The sequence below is a fragment of the Podarcis vaucheri genome (genome assembly GCF_965113315.1).
Source record: "Podarcis vaucheri genome assembly, chromosome: 8".
Classification (NCBI taxonomy): Eukaryota; Metazoa; Chordata; class Lepidosauria; order Squamata; family Lacertidae; genus Podarcis; species Podarcis vaucheri.
In genome coordinates, this window is record NC_138766.1 from 30,920,771 (window position 1) to 30,935,614 (window position 14,844).

The window sequence follows — 14,844 nt, forward strand, 5'->3', positions numbered from 1 at the left end:
TAATCTCTGTGGACAGGATGCCTATGAATCAAATATTAATGTAAGTAAGATGATATTGGATGAAATGTGTTCAGTGCTCCACCCTGAGAGCAAATGCAATGGATTGTTTTCTATAGCCTTGACAACCAGCAAGCAAAACCCTGATTGTCATTGAGCTATTTCTTCCAAGCATCTGAAGGCAGGCACACCTGAAAAAATTGTGACTAAAGAAGAATTGTGACTAAATGTTATTCAGTGTGGATTTTCAAGGTTTGTCAGTGATCACAAGTGGTCTTCATACAAGATCAGAAACCCATTTATTTAGTTCTAGACCACCATTCAACCAACGATTCTCAAGGTGGCTAAACAGTTTAAAAAAGCTATTAGGATAGCAGTGCTGAAATCCACAATAATTAACCCTAACAACGTATGCCAAGCTCACAAAGGCTAGACATAAATATAAAAGGGATATGTTTTTCCAAAAGTGTGCCTAAACTAATTTGAGCAGCCCTGCTGTAATTCTTGTGAGCAGACTCAAGACATGTGTAGTTTACTTTGAGTGGGCTCCCTACTTCAATTCCACTTCCACTGGCCTTTATATCCCATCCCTTTCCCAACAGGGAGGGGAATGTGTCTTAGAGCTTATGATGGAGAAGCAAGCAGGCATCTCTCCTTCCCATGCAATATTCTGGAAAGAAGATGCTATTAGTGTGTTGATGCTGGCAACATCTCTTACCACTAGGGATCATAGGGATTCTTCTACTTCATCCCCACTCCATAAATCCCAGTAGGAAAATATGCTGGCAGAATCGTCTTGCTGGCACAGCTATCTTTTGAAGCTTATGAAAGGTTGGATTCACTCTCAGGGCAAGCTGTTGGGTGCTTGTATACCCACAGCCTAAACATGTGTGTTTTCCATTCTTAAACCAGGAAGGAAAGCAAAAAAGAAAAAGAGCATGCTATCCAACATTCTGGGAAAAGGGAATTCCATCATTCTGGAGCTCACACACTAAAAAGCCTCTTCATTTTTAAAATCAACCTAAAGTCAGTAAGTGCTGAAATTCAGAGCAGGACTTTATTAGCGCATCTTAAGGCCTGGGAAGAACAGTAGCTCATCGTGAAGAAGATACTAAAAATCAAATTCATGACCTATGAGAACTGATGCCTGGATGCAGTGGTGGACTGGATGAGGTCCAATAAACTGTGTTTTGATCCTGGGGAGATGGAGGCTCTTTGGGTTGGTGGTTCCCATGTTTGGGAAATTGGCAAGTCACCTGTTCTGGCTGTGCTCCCTTTGAAGCAGCAAGGGCATAGTTTGGGGGCACTCTTGGATACTTTATCAGTAGGGGCTCAAGTGTCCTCTATGGCCAGGAGTGCCTTTTACCAGCTTTGTCTAGTTTGCCAACTATAACCATTCCTAGACAGGGATAGCCTGACCACTGTAGTCCAGGGCTGGCTCACTCATGAGGCAAGGTGAGACAACTGCTTCAGGCACCAGGATCCACAACAGCAGCAGATCCTGATGTCAATCTCTATTGCTCCCTTGAGCCTGATGTAGAACTTCACTCATTCCTTCTTCTTCGGCATGGAGGGGGTGCCATTTTGTGGTTCACCTCAGGTGCTAAAATGTCTTGGGCCAGCCCTGCTGTAGTGCTGTAGTCCATGCATTGGTTACCTTGAGGCTAGATTACTGTAACACACTCTATGTGGGGCTGCCCTTTGGCTTGGTTTGGAAGCTCCAGCTGGTGCAGAATGCTGAAACCAGATTTCCAATGGTTTCTGATCAGGAATATGAGACACCATTGTTAAAACAGCTGCACCGGCTGCCCATCTGCTACCAAGCCAGGTTCAAGGGTCCTGTATTGATTTACAAAGCTCTGAACAACTTAGCTCTGGGATACCTCAGGGATCGCCTGAGGGGGCATGAAGGGGGCATGAGCAAACCTTTAATATGTTGCGTTTATATGCATGTCCTCTCCCTCAGGTTTCCTTCTGTCATACATATCTAATTCAACCATGAGAAATGGAATGGAATGAGTAGCCACTGGGTACAAGTCACACCTCATGCGGCCCAAATAGGTGAAGCATCCTGTGTGTCAGGGACTGGACTGAAGAGGAATGGTGGAGGCCGCCGCCCCCTCCTTCTGAACCTTCCCAAGAAGAGGAGGACAGTATAATTACAACGGTGGTTTGCAGAAGGTCATGACTCTGAGACAGAATAAGGACAGAGCTGGGAGATAATGGAGAGAGAGGAGGGGGAAGCAGCAGAGCCAGAACAGCTGGCTGACACGTTATCATTAGAAAGCATTCCAGACCCCCACTTCCAGACAAGAGGGCTGTGAAAGTGAGAGAGCAGAAAGCAAGCAGACAAAGGGCCTTACACAACCACCATATGAGTGGTGGAGGAGATTACTCAGAGCAACGCCATTACTGCAAAGAGACTTTTCAAAGCCTCTATCTGTGAATATTGAATAAAGGACTTGGTAAGAACTCTTCTTGTTATCGACTTCTTGGCTGCCTACCATGGGAGGGATCGGATTCCCTGAAGGCTGTTTCCTGGCATGCTGTTCCTGTTGTAAGTTTGCACTAATGTTTTCTTTCATACCTATTCATCCTTCAGTAGCATATATTGTCCCCTTCCCATTTTTCCCTAGATCCATGTCCCACCAGCACACTATCCTTTTATCACCTTGATCTGAGTATGCACAATGCCTCATCTTCTAACCCAGAAATAGGGGGGAACAATTTAGCATATAATTGTTGACCAGTAGATGCAATCAATGGGTCTCCCCTTCTCGGGGCTTGGCTGCCTTTGGCATCAGCACTGGCAATAGCTACTTGTTCTCCCAGGTATGCTTGCTGCCTCCACCACTGGAACAAATATTTCATTTGCCCAACAGACAGGCAGGCCCCGATCAAAAGCTATTAGCTCATGTCAACAGAACGTCCCATTAATTACTGCAGAGGAGAGAAAAAATGACAGAAGAGTGCGTTTCTCCTTTGCCACCACTCAAAGTGCTCTGGTGAAACAGTTTGCATATATGCCTAAGTATTGTGGAAATTAACACCTCCCTTCCAGGTATGGGAATCAGAAGGCTGACAAGACGACAATTAATTAGGTTCTTCTGCATCACTGCTTCTACATAATTAATGTGCTCATTATGGATTTTCAAGTATCTTTTTTTCCCAAGGATCACCAGCAAATTTCAGAAACCTAAATGTTCCTAACATTTTCATAGTTTTCCTTAAATTTAAATGAGTAGCAAGCAATGAAAATGTATCCATCGACATCAAGTTCACAAATGTTTTTCCCCCCCTAAACAAAACCCCGTTGTGTTTCACCATGACATTTCATTTTGCCAGAGTTTGTAGTGTGGAACGGCTGCACATTGTATTGGATATCATGTGGCAAAGTGAAGGATGCTGTGAGCAGCTCCTGAGAGCTGTTGCTTGCTGACTCTCTCTCTCTCTCTCTCTCTCTCTCTCTCTCTCTCTCTCTCATATTTATTTTTCTTCCACAGACATACTACCATGCAATCATCTGATCTGGGGATGCAGGAATCTATGGCTTGGAGTATTTTATATAACCATTTTAAGCCATGTTTTATTCTGTTCCCTTCCTCAATATTCATAAAATAGGAAATCATGCCACCAACATAGGACTGTGCAGAGTCAAACAGCAGCTGCATTCTGCAAGTCTGTTTCCATTAGGTTACTGGTGGGCAACATTCATTCTTCATTATGATAATTGATTAAAGTAGTCCTTTGTGTGTGCACAGCTGTTAAAATGTTTTTTAAACTTCCTAACATGTTTTATGGGCAAATGAATCTTGTTTTTTGTCCAGCCTGCATTTAATTTTCTTCTCCTAATCTCTATTTTCCCTTATACACAGATGTAAAAAAAAGGAGAAGTGTTTGTAGATTTTGAACCAAGAATTTAATGGCAGAGATCTTTGCCACACTGGTCTAGTTAATTCCAGGTGCCACTCAAAGTTGCTCTCCCACCTCTTAAACATATTCACTTTTTCTGATTACTGGGCCACAGGGAAATGAAAGCTAATATTAGTGACTGATTGTTTATAATCATGGTTTTCATTTTCTTTTCCTCGTCCTCCCCCCCTTTCTTACTTTTAAGAGGTGAGTGTCACTGAATATATAGCAAAGATGGCAGCATGCTTGAGGGAACCCAAAGGGCAAACCCTTCTCTACACTGTGCCTGGCACCATGTTGGTGTGTGACTTTCGTTGCTTTGCTTGGATCAAACTGCCTTTGCCCCATTCCTATGTCCCATGATTGAAAAGGGAAACCATCTAGTTCAGCTAACAAGAAAATCATATGGTTTTTCTATAAGGTTGCATATTCAGCAAATACATTTGCTACGCTGCTGCAAAAATTAAATGAAAATAGCCAAATGATTTTTTTTAAAAAAATAGGGTAATATTTTTTGCTGTACATTATTTTTGCATAGTTTTAATTTTTGATTCTAAATTATTTGTAATACTTTATTCAGTTGTGATGGCATTCCTTTTCTAATTTCTTTTTGCAAAGTGGTGAAATCCATAAATAAAGATTGACTGCACTTGGCAAAGCATTGCATTCTTTATTTTTAGGGTTTCCATTTTTCTCTGCAAATATCACCGCTAGGAGCCTGGTGTGCTCTCCCTCCCTCCCTCCCTCCCTCCCTCCCTCCCTCCCTCTCTTAAACAAAAGCTGGAGTGCACCATTGGCAGCAAAAGAGGGGGAAAATGCAGTAGAAAAATCAGTACCCTGTCTGGATACTTGCATGGAACATGCCCAACGTAGATTTGGAGGACCCATTTATGAAGTTCTCCAAATCCCTGAAAAGCCATATTGAATTTATTGGACTTGATTATCACAAGGATATCTCTTGCAACTGAACGATGGAAGGCAACATGAGATCCTTTCCAATGCAAGGATTTTGCCCTTAACTATTAACAGGTAATTAATGCATTATGGAGGAGGAATAAATAGGTGGCAATTAAATAACATATATTAATGACTTATTTATTAACATATTAACAAGTTGGCCTGAGAGTAATAAATGCAAATTAGTGTAAAGTGCCAAAAATGGTGTCGATAATAGGCCCCCAAGTAATTTTGTGTGTTCAACCTAATTACAAATATATTTTCTTTTCAAAAAAATTACTGCCGGCTAATTTTTTATGGTTTGCTATAATATCATTTTAGAATTAGAAAATTAGCCCTAGTCTCATGAATCAGTCTCGTTTCCAGGAGCAATTGTCCTGTTATCTTTGAGGAGGCAACGTTCAAGCCATATCGTTCAAGGATTTCAAAGAAACTGAGTTGGAAATTCTGCATACATGAAGAGCTTGTGCTTTGAATTGAGTCACTGATATTTTCAGGTTCATCTCAGTGTTTTCATTGGACAAAATTCCTCCCAAGAAAATTATATGATAAGACTTACTAGGAACTCCGTGGAACCAAATGGGATTCAGTTCCAACAAAAGTGCTTAGGATCCAGCTGCATGCACTGGCCTGACTTCCCTTCAGCCAAGGTGCAACTGCATATGAGAATGGAGATGGGGAGATGTCAAGATGGCGGCAAGGTTTGGCATGGTGCAAACATGCCAGCAGGATTGACGCCACCAGTGCATTTGCAGCACCCTGACCGCACCACTGCCTCAGTCCTTCCCTTCTCTGTCCAAGTATGCAGCAGTGGCCGTCCAAATGTTGCTGGACTTCAACACTTATCAGCCCCAGCCAACTTTGCCAGTATTTAGGGATAATGGGATGCTTTTGAATTACGGTGCTGGAGGAGACTCTTGAGAGTCCCATGGGCTGCAAGAAGATCAAACCTATCCATTCTTAAGGAAATCAGCCCTGAGTGCTCACTGGAAGGACAGATCCTGAAGCTGAGGCTCCAATACTTTGGCCACCTCATGAGAAGAGAAGACCCCCTGGAAAAGCCCCTGATGTTGGGAAAGATGGAGGGCACAAGGAGAAGGGGATGACAGAGGATGAGATGGTTGGACAGTGTTCTCGAAACTACCAGCATGAGTTTGACCAAACTGCGGGAGGCAGTGGAAGACAGGAGTGCCTGGCATGCTCTGGTCCATGGGGTCACGAAGAGACAGACACAACTAAACAACTAAACAACAAAAACATTGGGAGGGTCACAGGTTCCCCATCACTGTTCAAGGTGTCAATACCTGTAACAGCCTTGGGAAATGGTAGACAACCTAGCTACAGTACTTTTCATGTGACATGATTATGTATGAATGGGGAATTAAATGCCACAGTTCAGGCACGGTGACAAATGACGGTCATATATGTCTAGGGTTACCCCATGATATGCATCACAGTGAGACTGCAACCCTATAGACACTTACCTGGGACTAAGTTCCATTGCACTCAGTGGGACTTACATCTGAGTAGGCATGAGGACAATTACAGTGTAAATGAATTTGGTCTCGAACTGAAATCCCATTCAATATTCACCTCATTCACCAACAATTAGAACACAAATACATTTGTAGACATGCAATCTATGTATTTCAAAATATTATTATCCCATTGTTGCTAATGAAGGTCCTAAGGCACACATTGATTAAATGTATACATTTCCATGGGGGAATAATTAGGTCAATGATATAAAATTCATTGTCCCATTATTTAATTGCAAGGGTGAATCATGAATACAACTTCTAAAATTTGGTTTAATGAAAAACACTTCATCCTGACCTAATCATATCAACCTTATGCTATCTAATTAAGGATGTAAAAAACATTAGAGTTGCAAAATATGACTTCCAGTTCCAGCTGCTAGCTGCCCATTTATTAATATATATTCTCTTTAAAAAAATTTAAAAACCCTTTTGATAAATACTTAATGATGGGAATGTGACAACATTTGCATGTTGGCAAATTACTTTAATAGAGTGATTCTTGACTACAGAAAGTGACCTTTTTTCCTATTTAATGGATGGCTAAAAATACTTTTGAAAATTATGGTATGGCTGTCTTTCTGCCAATGACAAATTGCTTGTCTGAACAATGTAAAAATTATGAAATAGAAAAGCCTTAAATTCTCATTATACTGTAAATGTATCCTCGACTGCTGCATTTATCAGTTTAATAAAAGGAAATTAAGCATATTTTAAAGTATGCCGTTACAAGGCAATTTTTTAAATCTAGAGAATAAAAATCAGAAGCAAGCAGATAAGGACAAGAAATAATTCAGAGACACTGAATCCCACTGAAATCAACAATTAAGTAGTTCAGGGCCTGAACTACTTAATTGCTTGCTCACATTCCATTGATTAGTCCTTCCCTAACTCTATTTCAGATTTGGCAGTTATTCACCCCACTCTCAGCCAAATCCCAATATTTAATATATAAATTAAGCTGGTCTTATGCTCACGACACCCACAGTCCCCTTACTGGTGTTGTGTTGGCTTAAAATCCACCAGCCTTTGTTCAACACTCCAGAGCCAACTGTTTCTCATGGAAGGAAGTGGCCTCTTTTGTTACCTGTAGACAGGTGCACCAATTCTAGGGGGCGAATGTGTCGTCAGCCCCATCAATATTCCTTATCAGGGGGCTCAAGTCTGAGAGGGCAGAGGAAGCCAAACCAACAAGCCAAGTGTGGCATAGAATCAAAAGCAGGCTCCTCCTGAGGGCAAAAGAGGAAGGGCTGTGGCCATTGAAGTTGTGCGTTGCTGGGCAAGTCCTCATCCTGATGCCAGTAGTGATGTGGAGTGTTTTGTGTGTCTTATGAAGTTTACTTTGGTGCGAGAATAAAGGTGTTATATGTAAACAAGGATATCCAAAATAGGGAGGGGTTTCCTGTCCTTAAGAAGCTGCCCTGGGAACCTTATTATGGGAGGCACAAGCTGCTGCAGCAACAGCAATGGAAGATTTCCAAAACAAGATGTTGCTTCAGCACTGCAAGAATTGCACTGGTATTAGGGGAGGGTCTCAAGGTACAGAGAAGGGAAGGATGCAAAGAAGGCATGTGAACAAAAGGGAGAACACGGTGGATGCTGATGGGAGCTTTGCTTCCTGATTTCACCTCGGTGCTTTCCAATGCTCCGGAAACACAGATTTCCACAGTGTCTGTTCAGGAACAGCACACAATGGATTGCTTCCAAATAAGACCTAATCATGCATTATTGAGCACAATAATCAAGCTGCCCTGGGAAGCTGTGAAGGATGGGATATAAATCAATAAAATAAATACAAGGAAGGAACAGAAAAGGTCAAGATCAGTGTCCATAGATTTGTAATGATGTAAATAGATTCGTCCTTCAGACTAGAGAAGGTTCCAGAGCTGTGCTCTGTTCTGAGGAAAGTTCATCTGAGATGGATTTTCTAACAGAATTTCTTTCAAATTTCCATCATGGTTGTGAGTCCTTGAAGTCATGATGCCTTCTTTGCAGGCATTTGGATTGTGACAAGGTAAGTTTGCCCATCACTAATATATACCACTCACAGAACTATCATTACATACAAAGTAGAAATAAGGTTTAATATGATTGGTTCAGTAAGAGAAGATGGTCCTTATTGGGGATTTTGTTGCCCTTCAGATGACAGATGCTGAACTGTAGCTAATGCTAGTAGATCCATTGAAATTAATGAACATCCATAGTTGGATGCAACCCAGTGGTTGTATTGTGAACTAAACTAAAGTTGGCTGACTGGGTTTGAACTTCCTGGCTTCATTTTGCTCCTCTCTTAAAAATATGGACATCCTTGAACTTTCCTGTAATCTCCTAGATCTTTCCTAGAAAGCTCTTATGGTGAACTGAGTGCATACTGAGTTTATTCTGAAAGAGGTTGAAGTCCTTTGTCAGGCAAATATGTGTGGAAAGCATTTCCTAAAGATAAAATTTCCCCTGAAGGTAGAAAGTTCGAAAACTACCACAATCTCCTGTTACATACCAGGTGCTAAATACTGACAAATGCTGATTTCCACAAATGTTGATGGTCAGATATTAAACATTTAAACCAGATATCAATGGACTTCAAATTCCAAATACTAAAATATTCACCAAATATTTGAGCATTGAGAGAGCATCCAGAGAATATTAAGTACCCAAATTTACAAAGGAGAATTTCAGGCACTAATGACTTCACAAACGGCTAAGTGTACAGTATCTGCTTGTTCAATTGACACATTCACCTTTTTATTATGTTTTCCAGGGTCAAAACTCTCATTGAGAAAGAAACTGGAAAATAATTAGAACAGCACCAGATGTTTATAGCAGTGACAAGTGAGGCCATATATTTATACAAACTGCTGATCTTTCTCAGTTAAAGCTTTACAGACTTTGCATCCTTTTAGCTGCAGTGCTATTTTATTAGACACAATCCCCACATTTACTAGTTTTTCACTCCCACTGCCTCCATATTAACCAGCCAAATGATGGAAATGTCACTGCCCCACCTAACCCACCAACAAATTTCTGGGCTGGTCTACATGTTTAGGGGATTTCCTGAAAACTGAAACCTTTCGCAGGTTCACTTAACTACATTAACATTGTGGCCCAGTGCATCTCAGATAAAAGTCCAACTGAGGTGAGTTAGACTTACGACCAGGTAAGTGTGTGTTGATCTATAGTAAGTGGACCATGAAATGGCCTCCTTGAGCCAGTTTCCTCTCCCATGTCCTGATTCCTGATAACTGCCTTTAGGTGATTCTCCCTGATCAGATCCCAGAGTCAGTTCAGTGGTCAGCTTGTCCTCATTATGCCTTTTAATGCCATTGGTCTTAATACTGGACATTTCACTGACTAATTTATAAACCCAGTTTCTGAACTTTCATGATACCCTACTGTATTTACTCGAATCTAATATGCCATCGAATCTAATGCGCACCTCAACTTTCAAAACCTTGAAACCAAAAAAGTATTTGCTGGCACCATCAAATCTAATGTGCGTCCTAATTTTTGCGATGTAGTTTGGCCAAAAGAAATGTGCATTACATTCGAGTAAATACGGTATGTGGATCGGGTCAGTTCATACCAGAATTAACAAATGAATTCCTCAAACATCCCTATATCATTCAAAGATGAATCAACTTTTTAATAAAAAAGAAGTTAAAAATACCCCTGAACCAACATGCAGCAAAGCTCTGATGGTATATTATTCTACTCACTTTTCGTTTTTCACCATTGATTCCTCTCCACTGTTCTGCCTTTTTCACAATGTAGCTCAACTCTTGGTTGGAGATTTCCAAGTCAAATGGAACAAATAAAGTTGCCTCATCACTCTGAATCCTTTTGAATATATCCAATAACCAGCCTTCATTGTGCATCCTGAAATGCAGAAAAAAGAACCCTTCACTACTGTAAAACTTATACTGCCAAAATCAAGGCAAATAAAAAAAAATAGGGAAGCAATATTACAATGAAGTATTATAGTTTAAACAGGTGCGCTGAAGTAGGAACCACATCAAACAAAAGAAGAGAAATACCTAGCTCCCATATTATTATTTTTCTCATTCCTTTTATTTAAATTCAATTTTTAAAAAATGTATGACCAACAAAACCACTCATGAAGCTTATGATGCTGATGGGTCCTGTCTGCCTCTGGCAAGGACTGAGATGATAACTCACAAAATCTCTCAGGGAGCCTTCTTAGTTGTGGCTCCCAGATTGGAGAATGCTCTCCCCAGTGGGTTCTGCCTGATGCCATCTTTAGCTAAAACTTATCACCTCTGTGGAATGAATCACGTCAAAATTATACAAATGCCAAATTTGAAAATTTTTGTTATTTTTCTACTTGTAAGGAGAGTCAATAAGTCATGCAGAGAACTGGATCCCCATTCCCTGATAACTGGAATGGGGAAACCTGACTAAAGTTCCTAAGTCAGGCAGATATATGTATTCATACATTCATTCATTCAATCACTCACATCATTATGGTTGGAAACAGAAATGTTGAACCCTCTTCATTAGGTTGAACCATATCTGCATATGTATTTCATTCTCCTCCATTTGATCCTTGATATCCTAATTAATTTGCAACTAACCTTTGTCAAGGTTAGCTAGACCTGTAGAGGAACTAAACTCTTGGAAGGATCTTGGCTTTGTTCTAATTATCTTATGCACAATTTTGTATATAGATACTTGGATGTAACTTCCATTGAGTTCAATGGAACTTTCTCCCGAGAAACTACACATAGGATTGCAGCCTTAATTATCAGCTTCATTCTAGCCTGTGGGAGGCAAATCTGGTAAATAATCAGCAGAAGTAGTTTTGACAGATCAGTTCCACAGTTGGTTATTTGCCATCCAAAACAGGTAAAGTTTGCAAGTCCTGAGTTAATTTCATGTATAAAAAGCATTTCAGTGAGATTTGTGTTGAAGTGTAAATGGGCAAAAGATGCAAAGTTGATGCATACAAAAATGTCTATGTGCACATTAAGCCTAAATATCTTAATGTGCAACAAGATACTTCCGTAGCCACTCAGAAATGCATTTATCAATAGACATTTCCGTGCACAATAAAACAAAAGTGTTTCTTTTTTAAAATCCAGGTATAATTATATTGTGTGCTTTGTATCTTCCACGGAGCGAAATGCTTGGGAAAGCTTCTGTAATGTAACCAGTTTTGTCATGCATGCTTTGGTTTATTATTTTGTTATGAAGAATTTTAAAAGATGCATTGTCCCAATGAAGTACCTTTTTCCCTTTATTGTAAAACATTATGCAAAGATTGATCCAGAAGGGAAAGAATCTTTGATGATCCCACACCTGTTCCCCAGACAATGAAGATGTTCATAATATTCTCATAAAAATCTGCCTTACAAATGTTTTAATTTAAATTAATTTTCCTGAGTAATAAACGACAGCAGCTAAAACTTATGAAGCCATTCGAAACTATTAAGTCAATGATTAAGAAGGCATTAACATCTCAAAAACTAATTAACTAGACTACCAGTACATTGGACTTGTGTACAGCTTGCAGGAATGTAGAAGATTTGAATTCCCTTTGTAGGGTTTTAAATTGCGTATTCCCTCCCCCTGCCCCGCTTGAGTCAATGGCGCTTCTGATAATATAAAGACAGAAATGATTTACTTGTGTGCAAACTATCCATCTCTAGCAATCTAATTTGCCAGTCTGAAAAAAACATATATCCATATTGTTTAGCTAGAACACACATTTGTGTTGATATTAGCATTAGCTTCATCCCCCCCCCCACCAGAGCTGATCTGTGCAAGGGTTCCACTCTTGATTCTCCCCATCCTACTTCTACGTTCAATGAAGAGAAAGAGAGAGAAACATTCATGTAATGTTAAACCATGCACAGTTCCACACCCACCTTAAAAAAGGAAGTTCAGGTCAATGGGAACCTAATAGCATTCTAAGGACGACTTAGGACAGTTATTTATGAGCAAAATCTAGGCACCAAATCACTTGCCGTAAGCTTTGGTGAACAGGCCTTACTCATCAATTGCACTGATATTATGCCCGTTGGTTTACAACTGGATCACGGTTGATTCGCTACCTGGGCTCTGTTTGCATTTCATGCATACAAATGGACAAAGGGTTGTATCCAGTTGAGTCATACACAGAGAAGACCCCCTGAAATCAGTGGGTGCAACTAGTTAGTTGATTTCAGTGAGTCTACTCTGAATGTGACTTAGCCGGGTACAACCCAAATAGTATTTGTACCTAGTTCTGTGTCCAGCAGTCTATAAATCCAACCCACCCCCATGCACCGAGTTGGAGGAGAGGTGGATTGGGCAGAGCTAGTGCAGAGTTTCCCCTTCTGCCTACTAAATGTGCAGGAAGGTGGAAGTGCTGCTAGCAGGATCATGAAATGTGGCATTCTGGAACTGGGTAGAGGTCTACTGGATATTGAGCTAGTCCCCGTACCATTGCAGTGGGCCTGACTGCTACCCCAGTTCCAAGCTGGTTCAGAAATTATCCTGGCCCCCACCTTCTGCCCCAGCTGGCTGATGGCTGGGGTTTGGATAGTCCCCTAAATTAGCCCCCAAAAGTATTAGTCCACAACATGTTTCACAGCCCTCCTGCAGGCCATCAGTAGCCTGAAATGAGGCAGGAGGGAAAAGCACATTGTGGCTGTTATTCTTATTCACTCCAGGTAAATAGCTGTTTACAGGCCTGAATTTGATCTTAAAGCAAGTTTAAGAAGCTAGCTCTCTCTCTCTCTCTCTCTCTCTCTCTCTCTCTCTCTCTCTCGTACATTTGATACACCAAATCCGGCATCTTGTGGCATTTTGTTTGATGAAATCGTGGCAGGCCATTTGGGTACAGAGGGAAGAATCTTACATTTTGAAATAGTGAAAAAGAAAGAAGAGCTTACCTCATTAAATACAGGTACAGGGATGTAGACGAAATGAGAAACAGCATTGTGTAAAGCAGTAGGGTAATCAATATGCCCAGAATGCCAGATTCTTCTATTCTTAAAAAAAGCCAGTACATCTTTGCACAGTCAGCTATGGGTTTGCCTGGAGCATAGTGAAGACGCTGAGAAACACACACACACACAGAGAGAGAGAGAGGACAGTCAGTCAATCAATCAATCAATCAATCAATCAATCAATGGTAATCGTGGTGTTATCATTTCGACTTCATTGTGCATGGTGGTTCATAGGGATAGTTAAAGGTTGACAGCAACACTAAAGCGACATGACACTGTGGTAGGTGGTTTCTCTCACCTGTTGCTGGAGGAGTTGTCCATATTTAGGACTGAGAAGTTGTGCAATTGCTATGAGCTCGACCACTCAGTGTTTCAATGGTCTGATTTGAAAAGAAACTATATTCTGTCTGAAAACCAATACTATGGCCTAAAGGCCAAAACAACCCCATCTCACCCCTGTGGGCCACTTAACAGAACACAAAAAGAAGGGCCCTTTCAGTGATTTTCAGTGTGGTCAGGTGATTTAGCCTCGTTTTGCTGGCATGTGCCATTCCACTGTCCCCGAATACCCCCAGAATGACACGCCAATGTGATGTAGCATCGCTGCATGGCACTCAGGAGGGGAAATGTCAATATCAGCCAAATGGAGGCCAGAGGAGTTGCAGTGACTGCAGGAGTGGCTTGCAGGTGTGTCCAGGTGCACGGAAAGGAGTACACAGTTGGCTCTGGAAGTGCACCCTGAGCTTGCGCCTCCCCCTCCCTGTAAGCAGTAGCGACACCCTTGCTGGGAGGCTGTAACTGCAGCTCCACCCCCACCTGGGGAGAGACACTCCTGGGAGAGTGTCACAAATCACACTACAAACATACAAAAGGGGGGGGGGAGCAATTTCACCCTCTCTTTAATCACTGCAAATACAGTCATACCTCTTGTTATGTTTGCTTCAGGTTGAATCTTTTCAGGTTGCGTCCTGCGGTGACCAGGAAGTAAAGGAATGGGTTACTTCCGGGTTTCACCGCTTGCGCATGCACTGATGCATAGAATGACATCACGTGCATGTGCAGATGCGGTGAATCATGACCCGCGCACGCGCAGACACACAGAAGCGGGTTGCGTTCTGCTCATGATGCGAACAGGGCTCCAGAACGGATCCCGTTCACATCCAGAGGTACCACCGTACTGATTTGAGAACTTTTGCCCCACTCCTCCTAAAAAGACAACACCGATTCTGTCAGGCTCAGCCTCTGAATCACTGGATTCTATCTTAGGTGTATTTCTGACCTGCCAAGTTTTGCCTTGCATTTCAAAACCAATCATTTTCTTTATTTTATTATTTATGGGCCACCCTTGATTTTAGATAACAATCCCAGAATGCTTTCCAACACAATCTATAAAACAGAATATACAGAATAAAGCCAAGCAATATTATATAATCACATTGGCGCCTAATTATTTATGGAGGAAACAGAACCTCAGATATTTGCAGGAAAGGGTT

At 41.2% G+C, this 14,844-nt stretch overlaps 1 protein-coding gene across 1 annotated transcript in view; it reads right to left on the minus strand.

Moving 5' to 3' along the window:
• LOC309538752 (uncharacterized protein) overlaps nt 1–14,844 on the minus strand; it is a 95,303-nt gene that overhangs the window by 34,324 nt on the left and 46,135 nt on the right. The window contains exons 7-8 of the mRNA XM_082234641.1: nt 13,295–13,458; nt 10,118–10,277 (exon numbers count right to left, since the gene is read on the minus strand). Coding sequence (XP_082090767.1) covers nt 10,118–10,277; nt 13,295–13,458 — 324 coding nt within the window. The remainder of the gene's footprint in view (nt 1–10,117; nt 10,278–13,294; nt 13,459–14,844) is intronic.